At 43.1% G+C, this 20,116-nt stretch overlaps 1 protein-coding gene across 6 annotated transcripts in view; it reads left to right on the top strand.

Moving 5' to 3' along the window:
- Positions 1-19,623, top strand: part of TNC (tenascin C) — a 48,439-nt gene extending 28,816 nt beyond the window's left edge. For 2 of the 6 annotated variants that reach the window (XM_086625369.1, XM_086625370.1), the window contains 13 exons: positions 417-689; positions 2,166-2,438; positions 8,163-8,285; positions 9,530-9,673; positions 10,842-10,961; positions 11,383-11,526; positions 12,341-12,471; positions 13,452-13,584; positions 15,113-15,264; positions 16,205-16,301; positions 16,989-17,150; positions 18,856-19,019; positions 19,513-19,623. In XM_086625369.1, coding sequence (XP_086481495.1) covers positions 417-689; positions 2,166-2,438; positions 8,163-8,285; positions 9,530-9,673; positions 10,842-10,961; positions 11,383-11,526; positions 12,341-12,471; positions 13,452-13,584; positions 15,113-15,264; positions 16,205-16,301; positions 16,989-17,150; positions 18,856-19,019; positions 19,513-19,623 — 2,027 coding nt within the window. The remainder of the gene's footprint in view (positions 1-416; positions 690-2,165; positions 2,439-8,162; positions 8,286-9,529; positions 9,674-10,841; positions 10,962-11,382; positions 11,527-12,340; positions 12,472-13,451; positions 13,585-15,112; positions 15,265-16,204; positions 16,302-16,988; positions 17,151-18,855; positions 19,020-19,512) is intronic. The other 4 variants (XM_086625371.1, XM_009990175.2, XM_086625373.1 and 1 more) reach the window with 2 other exon arrangements.
- The last annotated feature ends 493 nt before the right edge of the window (positions 19,624-20,116 follow it).

Here is a 20,116-nt window from a genome sequence, read left to right as displayed (position 1 = left end):
AAATACAGGAATTGTGAATGCCAAAGTTGAGGCTTGTCCCTAAAGCACTGACAGTAGGGACAAGTGGAAGGAAACCAAAGCTTTATGCACGGTATTTCTGAAATAGTTTTGGTTGTAACTGTCTTACAGTGCATGTGTGACAGACGAAATGTACTTACACAGTGAGCTTGGAAGGAGTTTCAGTGGAGCTTGTGAGGTTAGGTGCCGAGACAACCTAGATGAAAATTGAGTATCCAACTTCTGGAGGCTCCATTGAAAATCCTCGTCTTGTAGTCCTGGCTGTGCGCTTCTATTAAATCCGTACTTTGAGGAAAAATGTGATTTATGTTTGATGGAATCTGTGTCACTTTCTAATTTGCAATGTTTTTTGCTTCTTTTTTTTTGTGTGTGTGTTTCTGCACCTTCCCTTCTTTCAGAGGCCATGCCCCCACTGGAAAACCTAACTGTCTCTGATATTAACCCTTATGGGTTCACAGTGTCGTGGATGGCATCGGAGAATGCCTTTGACAACTTTCTAGTAGTCGTGGTGGATTCTGGCAAGCTGCTGGACCCACAGGAGTTCCTCCTTACGGGAGCCCAGCGGCAACTGAAGCTTAAAGGCCTTATTACTGGCATTGGCTATGAGGTTATGCTTTATGGTTTTGCCAAGGGGCACCAAACAAAGCCCCTAAGCACTGTGGCTGTTACAGGTATTTTAATGTGAACAAATTGTTCTCTTCCACTCTTTCTTTCTTGCTTTTGTTCTCACATGGAAGATCTTTCATGCAATCCATTTGCAAAGCAAACCTTGGCTTTTGCATCCTTTTCTGCATCGTGGCTACACGTAACTCCTCGTGATTGATAGGTTCACCAATGAAATTCTGTACCTTTTAACTTGATGTTTCCCTTTTGTCCTCATGAGGGATCCTGCAGAGGCGCATGACGTGGGTTGAGGGGCGAAAATTTCTGGTATGGTCATGCAGGTACTTCTAACCGAAGTCTTTACAGAGCAATGGCTGCATGTGGGAGCTCGTCTTGTTAACAGCTGCTGGGCACATCAGCATTCTCCAACTTGACAACTGTCAGGACCTTCAGGAAGAGTCATGGATTTCTCACCCATGGCCTCCTTTCTTTCACTCTCTGTGTGGGTTCTACACAGAGACCATTGAGTGTGATCATTGCCACCCATAAAGTTGGCATCTCTCTCCAAATAACCTCAGCTCGTGTTTTCAACCTCATCATAGCTGCCGTTTTCCAGCAGCACTTGAGCTTTCTTGAAACGTCATTGCAGACTGATTCTCTAGCCCCATAACTGTCAAGTCTCATCTGCATGTCGCAGTCTATGCAGAAGTAAATCTGGGGGTTACCTGATTGGAGCTGCACAAGAAAATAAATAGGAATGTCTTTCTGTGGAAGAAAGAAGTGCATTGGAGATGCTGTAAGATAGTAACCACTCCAGTAGCATTTCTCTAGGTAATCATGACTGACCATACTGAGCTAAAGATATTTTGCAGGTAATTAATAACTTACAGCTCCTGGGATCCTCTTGAATGGGTTCTTCCCTAAAGACAGTAGGTCTTGCATTTGGATTTAAGTGTGCTGTTTAAGAGATGTGAATTTTCCTGATTGCCCTTTGTTGCTTCAGCATTTGTTTAATGTCGAAGTAGAGGATTCATCTGATCAGAAGCATCACAGATGCCAGAAGTGCATGAAATAAGGGGTTTGCATGAAGAAAAAGACTCTTTCAAGTGGCTTCTGTGTTGTCTTCCTAACAGAGAGACCTGACGATATTACAGGCATGCCTGCAGTTCTATAACAAGAGCTTGTTTTTATCAGACATGAAGGTTTCACATAGGTAGCAAGGGAGAAATGCACATGAAACCTGCTATTAGCATGTGTAACTTTGCATGTCAGAGGCAAACGGTGTATGTCCATGCAGTGGATTTGCTATTAAAGAGTGAAAGTTTGAATGAGCCTGCACAGATGCACAAGTATCTTCTTCAGTATGTGTATAATGCTAATACTCTCTTTTTTTTTTTTTTTTTTTCCCAATAGCTGGCAGATTGTTTCCCTTTCTTTGAACTGTGGTTGGACTCTTGCAGTGTGCTATATCCAGACCTCAGGCAGGTCTCTAATGAACTGATTAAAAAATTATTTCTTTTCCCTACTGCTATCTTCTTTTTTAGAAGCAGAGCCCGAGGTCGACAACCTTCTGGTTTCAGATGCCACTCCAGATGGCTTCCGTCTGTCCTGGACTGCAGATGATGGGGTTTTCGACAGTTTTGTTCTAAAAATCAGGGATACCAAAAGGAAATCTGATCCACTGGAACTAATAATACCAGGCCATGAGCGCACCCAGGATATAACAGGGCTGAAAGAGGGTACTGAATATGAAATTGAGCTCTATGGAGTTAGCAGTGGACGACGTTCCCAACCCGTAAATGCAGTAGCAACCACAGGTATTGTCTTTGCAGTAGGAAAATCATTAACATCTTCATGCCTGTTTCTTTCAGCATCTCTCCTGTTCATAGCCAGCTTGAGCTCTTACTGAGGGGTTCAAACTGTCTCCTGCATGTTCCTTATCCAGGTTACTGGTTCAACGCAGTGTAGTTATTTATAATCAATCATCTCAGATTCCTTAGCTTCATCACTGTCTATTTAATAGGGTTTTATTTAATTACTTTCATGATGTGGAATTAGGCAGCAGAGTGTAGCAATTCAAGCACTGGCTTCCAGGGCCAAGAAATATTGTCTCTGCATCAGTCTTTTTCAGTGATTTCCTGCAACTAATTACATATCATCACTGCACAACAATCTACCTCCCCAGAAAAGAGGTTTGACAAAATGAATTTACCAGAGGTATTGAGAAGTTTATTTGTGGTTCGACCAGCAAAGGACCAAGCCCCATTAATTTAGACTGATCTTACCGGGAGCAATATGTGCTCAATAATTCAAAATAAACTTGAGTTTCTTGCAAAAACAAAGCTTTGAACTCCCTAGCGGAAGTTGCTGTAAATTCTCATTCTTCTGTGTCAAAAATCCTGATGTTAATCAGCTTAGTGAGTTACCTAGGTAAAATCATCCAGAAGAAAAGATGCAGTTATGACTGCCAATTAATGCTATTTTGGCCTTAATCCTCAGTTATACCATGCCAGTTCCACAAAGCTGGAGTTCTTGCCTTTCATAGTTTCAGATTAAGGAAAAAACATTGGAGAGGGACTTTTTACAAGGGTATATAGTGATAGGACAAGGAGCAATGGATTTAAACTGAAAGAGGGGAGATTTAGATTAGATATAAGGAAGAAATTCTTCCCTCTGAGGGTGGTGAGGCACTGGCACAGGTTGCCCAGAGAAGTTGTGGATGCCCCATCCCTGGAGGTGTTCAAGGCCAGGTTGGATGAGGCTTTGGGCAACCTGGTGTAGTGGAAGGTGTCTCTGCCCATGGCAGGGGGGATGGAACTAGATGATCTTTGAGGTCCCTTCCAACCCAAACCATTCTGATTGTAAACATAACTACAGACATCTTCTGTCTGAAGTGAGCCTAAACCTATATATGTTTCAGAAAAATCTCCACCAGAACAGAGCTTTGTTTTCTCAGTGCCAGGGAGAAGGAGGAAATTTTTGCTATTTGTAACTGGAATATTTTTTCTTCTATTATTTTTCTATGAAAATATGCAGATACTAGTCAAGTAAAAAATTCTTGAAGCTCAAATTCAATTCCTTAGATTAATTTAAACAAAAAAAAATGGTTCATAATTTGAAGCATTTCATTTTGGCACTTTTGAATGTGGATTTTCTTTTTTTTTTTTCCCACCAAAATCATGGGTTTATTTTGAAACATATTTAAATCTAAAACAAATGAAGCAATGTCCTGTAACCCAAATTCACTCTCAAAAAATTTTGAGCTTGCTGATATGAAAACATAGTAATTTCAAATCAACCTTATTCTGGGAGGAGGGAAATGAGAAAGGGGCAGGGATGCTCAATGTGTAAGGAAGCGAAAATAAATGCATAAAAGAGGCATTTGCCCAGCTGTAGCAATGTACTCCAGCCAACACACAGAACAGGGCAGTAATAACTCAGTACTGGACAGCTCTTCCTGAAATAGCATGGCTTCGTGATTCCCTTTAATGTCTGTGGTGCCAGTTGTTAGCATGGAAAGGCACGATTCTGACCAGCTCCACTGATTGCCATCACATCCCCTGAATAAACAGCAAGGGCATATGCACACTCACCCAGACCTTTACATAAAGCAGAACATGCATCCATCACAAGGCACCTTTCTCCAGGCCCATATGGGTTGACATTACAGAGAAGGATGTTTAAAGCCAACTGCACTTGTTAGCAGCATGTCCCCATTTTCACTTACTTCCAGGATATTTATGGTAAACCACTAAGAGTTATCATTTTCTTCATGACTACATTCTTATTCAGTTCTTTCACAGGGATTTAGCACTGAAGCCAGTAGTCCAAAAGATGTTTGTCAGATGCAAATAGCCCATGGATAATTGATAACAGAGCTGGAGCCACAAAAATCCAGCTAAATAATTCGTACTGCGGGTTACACCACATTGGGTAGCTGGGCCACCAAGGCATCTAACTAATTTCTTTTTTAGGAGTTGATTATTAGACAAACATATGTATATTTATAGCATTTCCAGTCTGGTTGCAAAGAAATATTTCTGTCCCTGAAGGGGGTAGCTCAGACAGGTTTATATTCAGCCTTGCTTTATTCTGGCCTGTGTACAAGTTACCAGTGAGCAAGGAATAAATAAGCTTGAAAGTCTTTAGCTTTAGTAGGGGAAATAGTAAAATAACAGTTGGAACAAAGCTAGCAAACAGAGCAGCAAACCTAAACCAAGCACTACCATGGAAATTAAGGCAGGAAAATAATCTAGATTGAAAATTCTTCTCTGTATTTGTCACTCACAGCTTCCCCCATCTTCTCTACCTGGACACGTACCCTTGTACACACAAATGTGGTCTGCAGCGATCAGGTCCTCAACTGATGTGCAGCTGAGGGAGTCTGGTTTGAGCATGGCCAAGCAATCCTCTCTGAGGGTCTGACCTCTTATCTTTGTACAGCAAACCACCCACCCACCATGAGGAAGCAGCAGGAGGAAAGATCTTGTAGCATTCATCTTTTGCTGCCTTGTCCTCCTGCATGGTCTCCTTTCCTTCTTTCTCTTTTAAGAAGAGGTCAGCAAGGCAGTTGATCTACCAACAGCCATGGGCTTTGGATGTGGAAAGGATGAGTATGGCAGGACTGGCATTTGCCGTTTGCTCCATGTAGGTCGTGTTGGGCCTGCAGCTGGTAACTTGCCCGGAGGCTGAGATGATCTCCCTTGCTCCCATCACACCAGGAATGTGGTGTGAAACCACTGGGTGTGGGAGTTGACAATAAAGTCATCTCTTCCCACACCCACCGCAAGTACTTCTTCCTCCGTTATTTACTCATATGTACACGTGAACAGCAATAGTTTTCCCCCAGAATGCTACTGATGTTGTTAAAAGGTTATCCTTTTTTGGATGACGATGGTACACACTATCCCTACCCTCTGCTTTTGTCTGTCATTTTATCTTCATCAGTTCAGCTGAGATAGAAAACATTAATTACAAGATGACTGCAGTGCGAGATACAGATCTGCAGTGTCTCATCAAGTCGGCACAAGGGAGTCAGTCCACTGCTGCTCTCAGAGGGACAGTCAGTGTCTTTTGGAAATTAATCTGTGTAGTGTCTGTTGAGATGCAATTCAGCCCTCACCAAGGACCACAACATGGCTGTGTGCCACTTAACATCCTTGGTAGGAAATGAGGATCTCATGCTGTTACTTCTCTTCTAATGGTGTTTTTCCACACCATGAGAGGATTTTTCATTTGAGAGGATCACAAAACACTTAGCATGCTCTTTATACATGATAAACACAGTCTGATGCTTCCTGTTGCTTAGGCAAAGAAAGCCAGTGAACATACTCCTGTTAGCAATAAAAGAACAATTTTTAGCAAAAATAATCCCCAAATAATAGCAGCTACTCAGGTATCATGGGTGTTTTAGCGACCTCACAGGAAAGTTCTCCATCTCTTATACAGCTAATGGGGAGCTGGAGGATGATGCTCGTTACCTGAATCTGCCCAACAGGTGAACTGAGGCGTTTTATGAGTGACAAGACAGAAGCATGCTGACCATTTTTTATGCCTGCTTAATTTTGGCTTTCAGGTAGCCCAAGAAGATCGTTTCATTTGCTCCTTTTTAATTTCCCTGTGCTCAAATGTACCACTGTCTTACATCTCTAGGACTTATTCCAGGTCTGATGCTGGCTCTGATGGTCCGTTATACTTTCTTTGCCAGGTTTGCTCCCAGGAAAGTAGCTGCAGTTGGGGTAGTTGGGGATGTGGAACCTCACATAGTCAAGGCTCTTCTTAATACTATTTGTTGTGCAGTTCACCTGGTTCAGCAAACAAGTATGAAGCCCTTGGAAGTGTGCACAGCAGAGTTCAAGTGGGATGGATTAAGTACCTTATTTTCTGGGAAAGACTGGAATTCCCCATGTGTATGAAAACTGAGTGTTGACCCATCTATTTGGCCTCCAGAGTCATCAGTAGCACTTCACCAGTTCACTAAGGGCACCTGCAATGTGAAACAAAATCAATGTGATTTTCTCTTCTCTCTCTTTCCCAGGTTTTCTTATGCTCTTCTGTTTCCTTCGGACTGTACCAAAACACCAACTCCATGTGCCATGTAGTTTTACTAACTCCATCTTGCTTTCTTCGTTATCTTTAATTCTTTTCTTTCTTTGGCTTTTCCATGAGAGCAAACCCCACAAATGCAACATGTCTAGTGAGCTCCAGAGAAATAATTTACATTTCTCTTGAGAGCTCAGTTGTTATTCTTTCCTTGCCTTTCAGTTGATTTAGTGCATTGCTGCTGGAGCTTTGGGGACACATGGAACAAACAGCCCTCTGACTTCTTTCCCGCAGACGCGTTCTTTCCAAGCTATTTCAAGCACAGTCACTTTTTTTCTCCTCTTGCCCCCCTTCCCCTGCCCTCAGCCTATCTTCACTGCTCTTAACATGACTGATGTTTGGTATGTCTCCTCTTTGTGCTAATAGCCTACTCTGTGTGGGCTGTTTATTTTTTTAACAGTGTCAGGGTTGTTTTGGTTACAGGCAAAAAAGCAAATTGGAAGTGAGATGCTGAATGTAAACTTTGAAGTGGCAGGTCTCTTTGCCATGTCCTTGCAGAAGGCCTTTCCATACCTGCTGTGCAGTAGCTTAATTAAGCCTTAAACTGGAACAATTCAGATATGTATTGGTTTGCCTCTTAAGATTGGGTTATTTTGGCAAAACTTGGGCTTTGTTTGCCCAGCTTACTGATTTAATTTATATGGGCAAATGTAGTGCCCAGGTGTACACAGGGAAAGGTTGGGTTGTATGACAGAGAGCTGTAGTGGAACCACAAGTGCCTTCCTCTTGGTGGTTGTACTTGGATGTCCTCTGGATGAATGTGCTTGAACGTACCTAAGGAAAATCATTGTCTCAGAGATTCAAAGAGGAAAATATTATTGCTTCTAGTTTGAAGCCAATAGAAGTTACAGGCAGTCAGTGCTTGAGAGGATGGACCCTTGATGAACTCATGCAACTGAGTCCAGATCTTTTCTAGGCATCCTATAGTAGAAACTTCATGCTCAGGAGGAGAGATCTCTCGGCTGCTAAGGGCTGCCATTGCTATATGTCACAGATAGGGCTCTGAGACTCAATGGAAAGTCCAAAAAATGTCCAAGAGAAACTAGAGTAGAAAAAATTAAAAATACAATGACTCCTGGGTAATAGAATGGCATTCCTGTAAGTGTTCCTCCATACTTTTTTGTAACACTGAAATCTCTGTTAGTTCTGTGTACATGATATATAGATATATGTCTGGGGTGGTTTTAAGCTCTGCACTACAGTAACATTAATGAAATAGGAAAATTTAGACCAAATAGATTATTTCTGTCAGTATGTAAGAAAACCATTAACTGTTTGGTACTCCCTGCATTAGTGTTGTTTAGGGCAGAATATCGATATCGTCAGCTCCTGAGGTAGAGGGATAAGACAAATGAGTGTTCCAGCACTAAGGAGTGATAAACAAATTATTTACCTTTTCTTTCTATGTGGTGTGCTTGTTCTCTATTCTCCACTGACAGTTGTTGGATCTCCCAAGGGAATTTCTTTCTCTGACATCACGGAAAACTCTGCTACAGTCAGCTGGACACCCCCTCGCACCCGTGTGGAGAGCTACCGGATCTCATATGTCCCTGTCACGGGAGGTGAGTAAAGTGCAAGGAAGAGGCAGGAAGGAAGATGGTAAAAGGGAGAGCAAAAAGGGTTTGTTGTGCTGATATCCATCTCTCAGTTCATCTCCCAGATGAGATGGAGCTGAGCTGCTGAGCAGGAATGGGGCTGTGCATACGTGGTCTCAGTACGCAGCCTCTGTCTGAACATATTTTCCCACATCCCATGGACAAGACTTGTAAGGGGGCTCAGAACTACGTGCTGGAATGGTTGCACCTGTAACAAGGCCACACTCACAAAAGTCTCTGTTCCCACTGAGCCTCCTAAGTAAGGATCTATTTCCAAACTGTCTCATTGTTTTGTAGGCACTTTATTAGCTAAGCAGATTTGGAAAGACGGCCCTTGGAAATAATGATCGTAATCCATGGTTGTAATAGTTTTCCAGGGCAGTGATTTTTCTTAGTACTCCCTAATGTTGTTTCATTTCACCCATTATATCTCTGCTTTAGTGCTCAGCTTAAAAAATGTCCTATACTTAAACGCATTTTTAGCATAACTTAGGGACATCTCCGAAAGCAACTAGCTAAAGAGCAAGCACTACAGATGACAGGACCATAAAAGTCGTGCTATTGGCTAAGACAAGTAAAGCTATAGGCCTTTAGGCAACATGGTACGTAAGCACATACGCAGCTTTACACGTGTAGTGATCTCACAGAAAAAAAGGAACAACCCACAATTATAAACTTAGGCACTTGTCCAAGTGCTTTCCTGGAATAAACTCAGAATTTGAAACAAACATGTTTCCTAAGTCCTCACCCACACATGCAGCACCTCTCAAAATAATGTATATTAGATCTCTGTCTGAAATCAGATGGGTAAAGGAGAAACTTGCAGCCCTTGCCAGAAACAAAGCAGATCTAAATGCAAGTCCTGTCCTCGCAAGCGTATGAACTTCCATGTAGAGAGAGCTGTGTTTTCACCTTACATCTCCTTTGTAAAATTATATTCTTCTGAACAAAAATGTTAATTTTTTCTTACTGTTGGCATACCACCAGGAATGAATACAAACAAATATCTTAGATTTAGGTGTCATGGCAGCAATACTTTTTCCCTGAGGCTGCCCTTTGACATTGGTGATTGTAGCTAACTGATGAAAATTCACCTTCCCCTGTACAAGTATGTCCATGTTGATCATAATGTCTTTAACTTGAAACAACATCCTTCAAGTGTCTACTGGAGCATTTTGTCATCAATTCCTTGGCATTTGGCTTCATCCTAGGTACTCCAAACGTTGTTACAGTCGATGGAAGCAAGACAAGGACCAAGTTGGTGAAGTTAGTCCCAGGTGTAGACTACAACGTTAGTATCATCTCTGTGAAAGGCTTTGAAGAAAGTGAACCCATCTCTGGCACTCTGAAAACAGGTAATATATAAAAAGGAAATAGCAGGTTTTCAAATGCGTTGTCTGTTCTGTAGGAGTGACTCAGAAACTGGAGCTGAAGACCCACTGAGGTCCCAGTTAGGCTGTCTGCACAAACTGTAGGAAGTTTTTTGCTGACTCTTTCTTTGCATCTTTGTATTTCAGATGAGTATAGATCTTGTAAGTTTGAGCAGGCTCCCATTTGCTAAGTGCTGAACCAACTTACAGTGAGACAGAGACAACTCATGTATTTACAGTCCTAATACATCACAAAAATGCAGAAGTTTAATTAATATCATTTTACAAACGAGGAGCAAAGGGCCAGCTCAGCTGAGCAGTTCAGACCAGTTTCTGTTGTGGACTCAAACTTCACATCTCCCAGGTTCCAGACTGTGTTCTAAGCATAAAAACATTCTCTCTCCTGGTTTTTCTTCAATACAGCTTTAAATATCCCTGCAGAAAATGAGGGTCCACTATGCTCCTGCTGACCCCACTCTGCAGTCTCACTCATTCATTCTTTTTTCGGGGGATAACAAGTGTTCCGAGAACTGAGGCAAGGAAGAAGGTTATAAGTATTGGATAGTAACATGAAATTTATTGTGCATTCCAGATGTACTGGAGGCAGCTGTCTATCCCAATTCAGGGAGAGCATAAAACTATGTGCAGAATAGAGTCCTGTGGGGAGCCAAGGCAGGACATGTGAGGATTTTGGATGGTTGACTGGCTGTTTGATTGGTTTATTTTTAAATATGCAGGGCAAGCTGATAGAAGGTCATGCTGGCTATCAGTTGCTGTTACATTAGTTACTTTCCCAGCTCTGTCTCCTGATTTTGCTCCAAAAAGCAGTCCAGATTTGAGGGTGTTGAGAGAAATATGTCAGCTCTGACAGAGCTGTTAAGATTGATGATATCAAGACTGATCTGAGAACATAGTTATGTCTGTTCCCAGCGTTTAATCTTTTCATGCATTGACCTCCCTTTCCAGTGGAGGCATTTGATGTCTCTTTATAGACACTGACGTCTTTTCTGCAGAGCTCTGCTATTCCAAAGGGGATCGTAAAAGCTGCACCAAGCAGCAGTGTTGGAGCGTTTTGTATCATATATTTACAACAGAGTATTGCACAGAGCTGAGAATGTTTGTCACATTCCTTCAATCTGTTATTCTCTTTCAGCTCTGGACAGCCCGTCAGGCCTGGCAGTGGTGAACATCACCGACTCTGAGGCTCTGGCAACCTGGCAGCCAGCAATTGCTGCTGTGGATAATTACGTGGTCTCCTATGCTTCTGAGGCTGGTAAGAAGAGCTAGTGATGGGAGATGACAGCGTTACAGCTCTTGAGAGGTGCTCAGAAATGGGTGCAGCAGTGTGACTCCAGGAGGATGGCAGGGGTCTGTTATTTGAAGGAGATTCCTCACTGGAAGCATTTTAAAAGTGATCACTTTGGTTAAGCATTCCCTATTGAGACATGAACAGAGGTACTGGTACTTTTGAAAAGAAAACATTGTGTTATAATTCATGTGAACACTAGAGAGTGCTGGTACTTTTAGATAAAGGAGTCTGGTGCTATTTCAGATTCAGCACAGGTGTAAGCAGAGAGGTGGACTCTGAGCTTTTACTATTTTTGGCTTGCTCCCAGCTATTAAAAAAACCCTAAATCACTGAGTGGAGCATGGAGTTGAATAATGCCAGGACCTGTTCTGTGTTTTCTTCTTAGAACCAGAAGTTACTCAGATGGTATCAGGAAACACTGTGGAGTATGACCTGAAGGGCCTTCGACCTGCAACCGAGTACACGCTGAGTATCCATGCGCTGAAGGACACACAGAAGAGTGAGACTCTCTCCACCCAGTTTACTACAGGTGCTCTGTCCCACCTCACTGTGGGGAGAGGTGCCATCTCTTCTAGTCCCACCTGGCTTATATCTCTTTAATATCATAAAATCAGTCCGCACATTGTGCTTTTTTTTTTGTTAGAAACCTGAACTGTGATAATATTTGCACCAAATTTTCTCTGGTGCAAGGCTAGTGTGGCTGATCCAGAAGGCAGGTTTTTGTCACCAGTTCTACAGCTTCTCACATAAAGCAGGAGCAGGAGCTCTACTTTGAGGGCCGATGTTTGAATATCAATGCTGAAGGTATCCAGTTGGTTTAATACTTGTGGCTTTCCATGAGCATCAATGAAACCATGGATGTTTCCCTTTTTCCTGACTGTTACTTGACTTGTCCCAGGACATTAATTAGACAGCCAAGAGCTGAGCCATACAAATTCAGTGTTATAACTACTGTCGAGAAGGGAAGATGTAGCCAGACCAAGTATGAAAGTTTTCCTCGTCAAAAGAGACATCATTAAACCCAAAGTTTCTCTTCCTGGGAATATTTAAATACTGATCTGTTGTCTTGTTTCAAAAGGCATTTCAATGCAACTGCTTATAAACTAAAGTGCCTGAGACAAGCCAACAGATGAAATGAATACCTTTATTTTAAAAATTCCAAGGAGAAAATTACTTTTTAATCGCCAGATTTAGGTTGACATATTTTTTAATTTCTATTTTTTATTAATTTCTGGGGAGAAAAGGTTTGCTTCCCTGACCTGTTTTAATACACTGCCCATAAGATAGCCTGTGTACTAAATTCCATATAGATGTGATTGTAATTGATCTGTTGTCTCCTTCAGGACTGGATGCTCCAAGAGATTTGAGTGCTACTGAGGTTCAGTCAGAAACAGCTGTGCTATCCTGGAGGCCTCCACGTGCTCCTGTCACTGGTTATCTCCTGATCTACGAGTCCATTGATGGCAGAGTCAAGGTATAACACTTGTAACCAAACCAGAAGGGCTGTGCCTCAAAACCAGGCAGTAGAAATGCTCTGAAGTGTCCAAAAATGGAACAGAATCATGTGCCTTAAGTTAAACATGGTAAAATACTAAGTTCCTGTTTCAGTGCTAGCTTGAACAAAAATGCATTAAAACCTGCTTCAAGTACTTTCCTATATTATGTGCTGAAACAGAAGCTCAATTGCAGCCTGAATTTTGACAGTCATCTTTGCACAATACGGATAAAAGCACAAGCAACCATTTTCTCTCATTCTGAACCTGTATCATGGAAAAAACTCACACATCCCAAAGAATGGCATTCCCCTTTCTAAACTCAGGAGAATCTGTCCCCGTGCGAGGTGTCTAAGGCAGGATGAATTGCCTTTGAAAGCATCTCTTGTTCTCCAGTGATTTTAGTATGTTCCTACATAACTAAATTACACTAGATGCTTAAATAGGAACGAGGTGAGTCCCAGCAAAAATGACAGCTAATTTTGGATACCCAGCCTGGTACATCAGAAAGGGTTCTGATTTTCAAGAAGAAAAATTCCCTAAGCATACTGAAGGTCAGTCTTTTAAAGTTACAGAAAAACAGCTTTTGAAGACTAGAGTATGATATTTCCTTGTCCTAAGGGATGATCCTTCTCAAATTTTTATGAGTTTCACAGAGACTTCTATACAATGTGTACGTTCAAAGCATGTAAACGTTTATGCTGACTTGCTTTTAAACCATACATCTTATACATTATGATGGTAAACATTCAGTTCCAGGCAACCTTTCTCGAACTTCTAAAGAAAGTTAGCTTTATAAAAATCTCAACGGAATAGAAGTTTTGTATTAAATAATCTAGATGGTTAAAAATATTATAAGTAATTGCCACAAAATATAATGCGACAAACTGAAATATCTAACAGTTCCAGTCATTGTGATTTTCTCACTGAGATTTCCCTGTATAACTTCTCCTCCCCATAGGAAGTCATCCTGAACCCCGAGACAACTTCCTACAGCCTGACAGAGCTGAGCCCATCTACCCAGTACACGGTGAAACTTCAGGCGCTGAACGGATCCCTGAGGAGCAAAACAATCCAGACTATTTTCACCACAAGTAAGGACTTCAGAGCACATGCACAGCTCAATTAACATACCAGTTCCTGTTCTCAGGGCAGAGCTGAGCTCTGCAATAAGCAGCCACAGACATCATAGAAGATTTTTAATCCAATTGTCAGTATGCACTTCATTTGTACTATTGGTGCAAAAGTCTCTGTTCTCCTGAGCTGTAGTATCATCTGCTTTCCCTAGGCGGGCAGGATGAAATTCTTTACTTTATATCCATCCACGTCACCCCTATAGTCCTCTCTCTGATGAAACATCCTGTCTTTCCCATGAAAAATATTAAAAAGAACCTTACTCTCTGATATCCAAACTGACACCCTGATTTACCTCTGTATTGGTGCAGAACAAGCTGTTAAAACAGATCAGCATTTTAAGTTTAAATGGAGCAAACCACACACACACAAATCAGTTCAGTGGTCCAAGGAGATGAATTTCTGGGCAGGCAGATTTTTTTCTCCTCTTTCCGAGATCGGTTTTCGCAAATCCACATGACGTGTCTGTTCCGTCTCTAACAGGACAGCTTTCCAGTGAGCTGGATTCAAGAATAGATTGGGTTCTCTGAAGGTCACATCACTGCTGACATTAGAAAAAAAGTTGTTCAGTATTAACTGTGAAACCTTGTCTGCCATTTGTCTCACTTTTCACAGTTTCCAGCCTTTCAGACCCAGCAGGACCTCCAGCCATTTCCCTTCTCCCTTCTGCCGTTTGTACCAACTTCAGCTGAAGGGCTTACAGAAGGGCTAATAAAAGTCACACAGCCTCGAGTCTGCTCACAGTCACTCCTTGTGTAGAGCAGGATGAACTCCACCAGCTGGCGACAACCCACAACCCGAAACAGGAGAAGAATTAAATCTGGATGTATTTAAGTGATATTTGGCAAATTGGCCATAAACAGGGACTAAATGGGGTGTTCTCACCCATATGAACACAGTGCCAGCCTCGTTCAGGCGGATGCTTAAGCCTGGCCTTAACTCTAAACATGTATTTGTGTGCTACTTAGTGAGAGGGAAACTTTTATTGGGAGGGAAACACTGAAGTAGCCCCCTGCAGACAGCTGCTTTTCTCCAAATCCCAAAGCTGATGAACATTCTCTGTAGCTGAAGCACAGGCAGGGATGTACAACACACATCTCTGTATTTCCCCCTCCTCTGTCACATAATCAGAGATTGGTAGATTTGGTTTTACCCAAAAGTTACTGTAAACACAGCTCATGCTTATTTAGCTGGAGAATGCACTTCCATCATAGCAAGGAGTAGTTATCTGGCGTTCACGGCACTTCCAAAAGCGTAGGCGTAGGTGTAAAAGCATATTCACAAGAAAAATTTACATCATCTTCTGTTTACTGTGAATCTAAAAAGATTCATGTGGGAGATAGCAACTATAAGCCTGCTCCTGGGCTCTTTACCTGGCTGTGCCATCGACCCATAACAGATTTTTATGAGTTGTTTGTATTCAACAAGTTCCATGTAATTGCTGGTTTCTCAAGAACTGCTTTCTCCTTTTTTTGTGTGTGTGTGCAGCTGGTCTTCTCTATCCTTACCCTAAAGACTGCTCCCAGGCTCTCCTGAATGGAGAAACCACCTCTGGGCTCTACACAGTTTACCTGAATGGGGACAAGGCTCAGCCTCTGCAAGTCTTCTGCGACATGGGCGAGGATGGGGGCGGATGGATTGTGAGTAAGGGGGAGAGGGTCTGCGCCGCGCTCGCACGCAGCTGCCTGTGCTAAGAGCAGGGGTAGCAGATCTCATCCCTGCTCATCTATGGCATCCCTCATAGTGCTCTATTATCAGAGTAGGGCTGACTCGTCTTATAAATTTGGGGAATTTTATCTCAGGTAGGACACATGAGTGCCTAGAATAAGGTCACCAGCTCTTTCTGTAGTTAGAGGAGAGAGAGGAGTCTCCAAAGGATGGGTCACATGAGTTGGTTTCAGCACATAGGAAAAGCACCGATCTCTCTCCACTGGTTATAGGGGGTGCTGAAATGACCAGCTTACATCAGATACATACCTTCTAAACAACTAATGAGGTCAGAGGAGGGCAGACTGACTCACTTGAATGAGAGAGACAGTGAAGGAGGTTAAAGCACAGGACAGAGAAAGCATTTGTTCAACAGCCACATGGCGTGGTGGCTGGCTGGGCTTCCCAGGCCATTATACAAGGGACACATCCCACCCAGACAACAATTAAATGGCCATAAAAGTGCAAGCTGTCTGCACCGATGTCCTCAAATCTGAACCCGTCAGAGGGACCTAGGGCACAGAAAGCAAGAAAGGGCTGGAGAAATGCATGGCTATGAGATTAGAGGATGTAGAAAGTCTTGGCTGAGAAATACAGAACTGCAAGGGGCTGTTTAAAAAGCAGAGAGCAGAAACGAAAAGGCCACATCACTCAGAAGAGCCTGGGAATCCCGTAGATAAACTAGAGACTTAAAAAAAGCCAGGAGCATCCCACAAAGTTGGTACAATTCAGTAGTTGTGGTGAGATTGTTGCTTTGGGTGGTAAGGGCGGGGGAGCAGCAATGCCAACCTCTGCATTTGTGAAAGCCACATTGGTAGTGCCCTCTGTCAAAGGCAGTCTGCTGATAACGCCTCTTGCATGTGGTGTTTGCAGGTGTTCCTGAGGCGTCAAAACGGAAAGGAAGATTTCTACAAGAACTGGAAGACTTATGTGGCTGGTTTCGGAGATCCTACGGATGAATTCTGGATAGGTAAGTGGCAAGAATTTGCCTTTTTTTTAAAAAAAGAAAGCACAAAGCCCAAAAGACTAGGAGCAACTTTGAAGCCTCCACTTAGTTGTCAGGAGTATTTGTAAACAGGAACATAATCTGTGTGAAGGAAGCTAGGGACGGCATGCTGCGAGGGAGATGGGAATTGCCAGGTCCAAACCAGTCCCTCCAGTTGCAGTTCAGAGATGTCTTGCTGCTTGAATCATCAAATGTACCAAACCAGTGCTCACTGCTGCTCTGTAAGAAGTCAGGAGGTAACCTGAGAAGCAACTGCAAACCTTCTCCTTCCTGCACTCCTAGGACACCCTCAGCAACAAAAACAAAGTGGGGAAAATAGAAGTAAACCCCAGATTTTAAAAGGTTGTGCTACATTTGATTCGGTTGTAAATGAAACACAATGATGATGGCACAGCACAACTTTGATTACTTTTCCCCGAGGGCCACCTGCTACTGTGATTTGAAGAGAAGAGGTCTCCCAATCAGCCTGGTTTTACCTGGTTTTGTGCTAACATTATGTTTGTGCGCACAACACCTGAAACATCTCACTTTCCTCACCAGTGTTTATGCTCGGGTGTATCCCTACAGGCCAGTATAACCTCCTGTTTGGGATAATGTCATGGTAGACAAATAAATATGGGGAGATGACTGGATGGTTTGGTATTTCCACAGGTCTGGAGAACCTCCACAAAATCACTTCTCAGGGCCAGTACGAGCTGCGCGTGGATCTGCGGGACAAGGGGGAGACAGCGTATGCCGTCTACGACAGGTTCAGCGTTGGAGATGCCAAGAGCAGATACCGCCTAAGAGTGGACGGGTACAGTGGCACCGCGGGTGAGACGAAATTTCTCTTGTTCTTCTGATTTGCAATTTCCTCCCAGTTGGCTCGAAGTACCGCTGTGTGAATGCTGCAGATCATCATCACAGCAGGTACATCTTGTATGTCAAGTGTTGGAAAATATGAACATACCAATATATTTTATGTTTCTGTTCTAAATCCTCCAGTCATTTAGGTGCTAGGTTTCATGGCATGATTATGACAGAACATTAACAAGTGTATTAAACAGCCACATATCTCCTCTGGCAAATGCTTGACTGTCCTTCATACAGCTAATCATAGCTTGGCACAGCCTCATCTCTTGTCAGCGGAATATGTGGCAGAGTCCTGCTATAACACGATTTGTCATTTTACTCAACAAATCATCTGCCTTTTCTAATCATACTGGGGCAAACCCTGCAGCCCTTATTGAGTCCTCTTCAGGGCTTCAGAAGATAAGGAGATAAATCCAGCTTCACAGGATGTCTTAAAAAGCGACACTTCTCATGCTGCACGGTACATAAAACAGATGACAGAGATGTGTGTCTATGGACTCTGCCCTGTGACCATCACATGAACTTCGTGCACAGCTGATAGGGATACAGACAAAAGATATGCAGCAGTAGTAGACTTTATGTCTATTTAAGGCAAACACGCTAATGCAGAGCAGTAGTAGCTGCTACAGCTAGTAGAATTCAATCCTACTACTTTCTCATCCTAAGCCTTCATGTCTAAGACCAACAGATGGAGCAACACAGATTCTGAGGCAGGAATGTGAGCTCTGCTTCAGGCATACACTGAAGGCTGCCTCTATTGCACCTATCTGTAAATGGGCACTGAGACCCTGGGAGTGGGAAGTCAATGGCAGGCAGACATGGAATCATAGAATGGTTTGGGTTGGAAGGGACCTTCAAGACCATCTATTTCCAACCTCCCTGCCATGGGCAGGGACACCTTCCACTACACCAGATTGCCCAAAGCCTCATCCAACCTGGCCTGGAACACTTCCAGGGATGGAGCGTCTACAACTTCTCTGGGCAACCTGGTCCAGTGCCTCACCACCCTCAGAGTGAAAAATTTCTTCCTTATATGCAATCTAAATTTACCCTCTTTCAGTGTAAAGCCATTGCCCCTTGTCCTGTCACTACATACCCTTGTAAAAAGTCCCTCTCCAGCTTTCCTGTAGGCCTTTCCTGTACTTAAAGTACCGGAAGGCTGCAATAAGATCACCCCGGAGCCTTCTCTTCTCCAGGCTGAACACCCCCAACTCTCTCAGCTTGTCTTCACAGGAGAGGTGCTCTCTGTCTGTGTTTCCAGCTAATGAAGATGAGTAGCTTCACTGCATGGACCAGCTAAGCGTGACTTTTGGTCTTGACTCACTCCTTGTGGACGTCCCTTTGGACTTGTTTTGTCCACAGTGCCTTCTGTACAGGGCCATAATCCAGTTTTCAGCAAGAAGTGCAAAAATTGAGCTGCATGAAAAAAACACTTAAAAAGTTGAGATTATGGACTGCTTGGAAAAATATTTAGCCTTGCCTCCAACAACAAAAATCATGTACTTCCTTCTGTAGTAAAACAAGTGAATTTTTAAAAACTTGGATACACAGTCAGACTTTACAGACAGTGCACGGCACAGTACAAACATTTTCTGCAGAACATTCTCATGTGATCTAAACCAGGCAAACTGCTGACTTTGCTCTTTCTTTTGTCTCCCCCATCCAGGTGACTCCATGACGTACCATAACGGAAGGTCCTTCTCCACCTTTGACAAGGACAATGATTCTGCCATCACCAACTGTGCTTTGTCATACAAGGGTGCATTCTGGTACAAGAATTGTCACCGAGTCAATCTGATGGGCAGATATGGTGACAACAGTCACAGTCAGGTGAGCTTGGTGTTTGAAGGCTTCCGTAATGCATTAGAAGAAGGGGAACTGCAGTCATGGATCTGTCTGGTGGTTCAGCTAGCGACATCAGAGCACCAGCCAAGCCCACTCTCCAGACCAAAGGATCATAGGGAAAGATTTGGGCAGTTGTTCACAAAACAAGAATTAGATGTCAGCTGGTGAAATATCGATGGTTTTGTACGATTTTCCAAGGGAATATCCCAAGTGTGCAGGGAACAATTGTAGTTTTCAACATGCGAAACAAAGTGTTCTTCCTGCCATGAAAGCCAGGCAAAGAGCGAGATAGCGTGTGGGTTGGTTTGTACTGGTTGGGTGCGCTACTGGCCAAAGCCCTGTGCTTCCCAAAGCCCCTCTACTTTGTTGTGTCTCTGTTCCCAAGTTGGAAAACAACCTGCAAGCTGAAACGAGAACAGTAAAGGCTGACAACAGAAGTGAATGTGTGACCTCCCACACCTCATCTTTGTCTTTGCAGGGTGTTAACTGGTTCCACTGGAAGGGCCACGAATATTCCATCCAGTTTGCGGAGATGAAGCTGAGACCCTCCAGCTTCCGAAATCTGGAAGGAAGACGAAAGCGAGCGTAAAGCCCCAGAGGTGAAGGGGCTATGGGCAGGGTGATGGGGGGGAGGGATGTAGAGTGGGGGTGTGGGGGCATCCTCTGGTGTCATTGGGGTGGTGAGGTGTGAGGAGCTGGTAGTCGTACCAAAGCATCGGTGACCCTTGGCCCAACAGAGGCTTCTGCAGCAGTCCAAACAACACGCCTTAAGTGTCCCAGCATTTCCAGCAGAGCAGCTCCAGCTGCCCATCAGTAATGTCCTCCACACCAAAGACAACGATCTCAAGGGTTGTATGTTGTTTTATTCATTTTTATTTTCTCAGAAAGCCTCTGGGATAAAGTTCTTCCACAGTCTGACTATCTCTTGGGTGGCCCAGGGTAGGGGAGGGAGAACAGTTTTGTACATTGGTAGTTTGTTTTAGAACCAGCCATAATTTACACACAGAAATGTGTACAATTAATTATCATTATTATTATTATTAGTTATAATTGAAATTTTTTGGTTGTTAAAAAACTTTTTT

The sequence above is a fragment of the Tauraco erythrolophus genome, chromosome 22 (assembly GCF_009769465.1).
Source record: "Tauraco erythrolophus isolate bTauEry1 chromosome 22, bTauEry1.pri, whole genome shotgun sequence".
NCBI classification, from domain to species: Eukaryota; Metazoa; Chordata; class Aves; order Musophagiformes; family Musophagidae; genus Tauraco; species Tauraco erythrolophus.
This window is presented reverse-complemented; position numbering and strand designations above follow the sequence as displayed.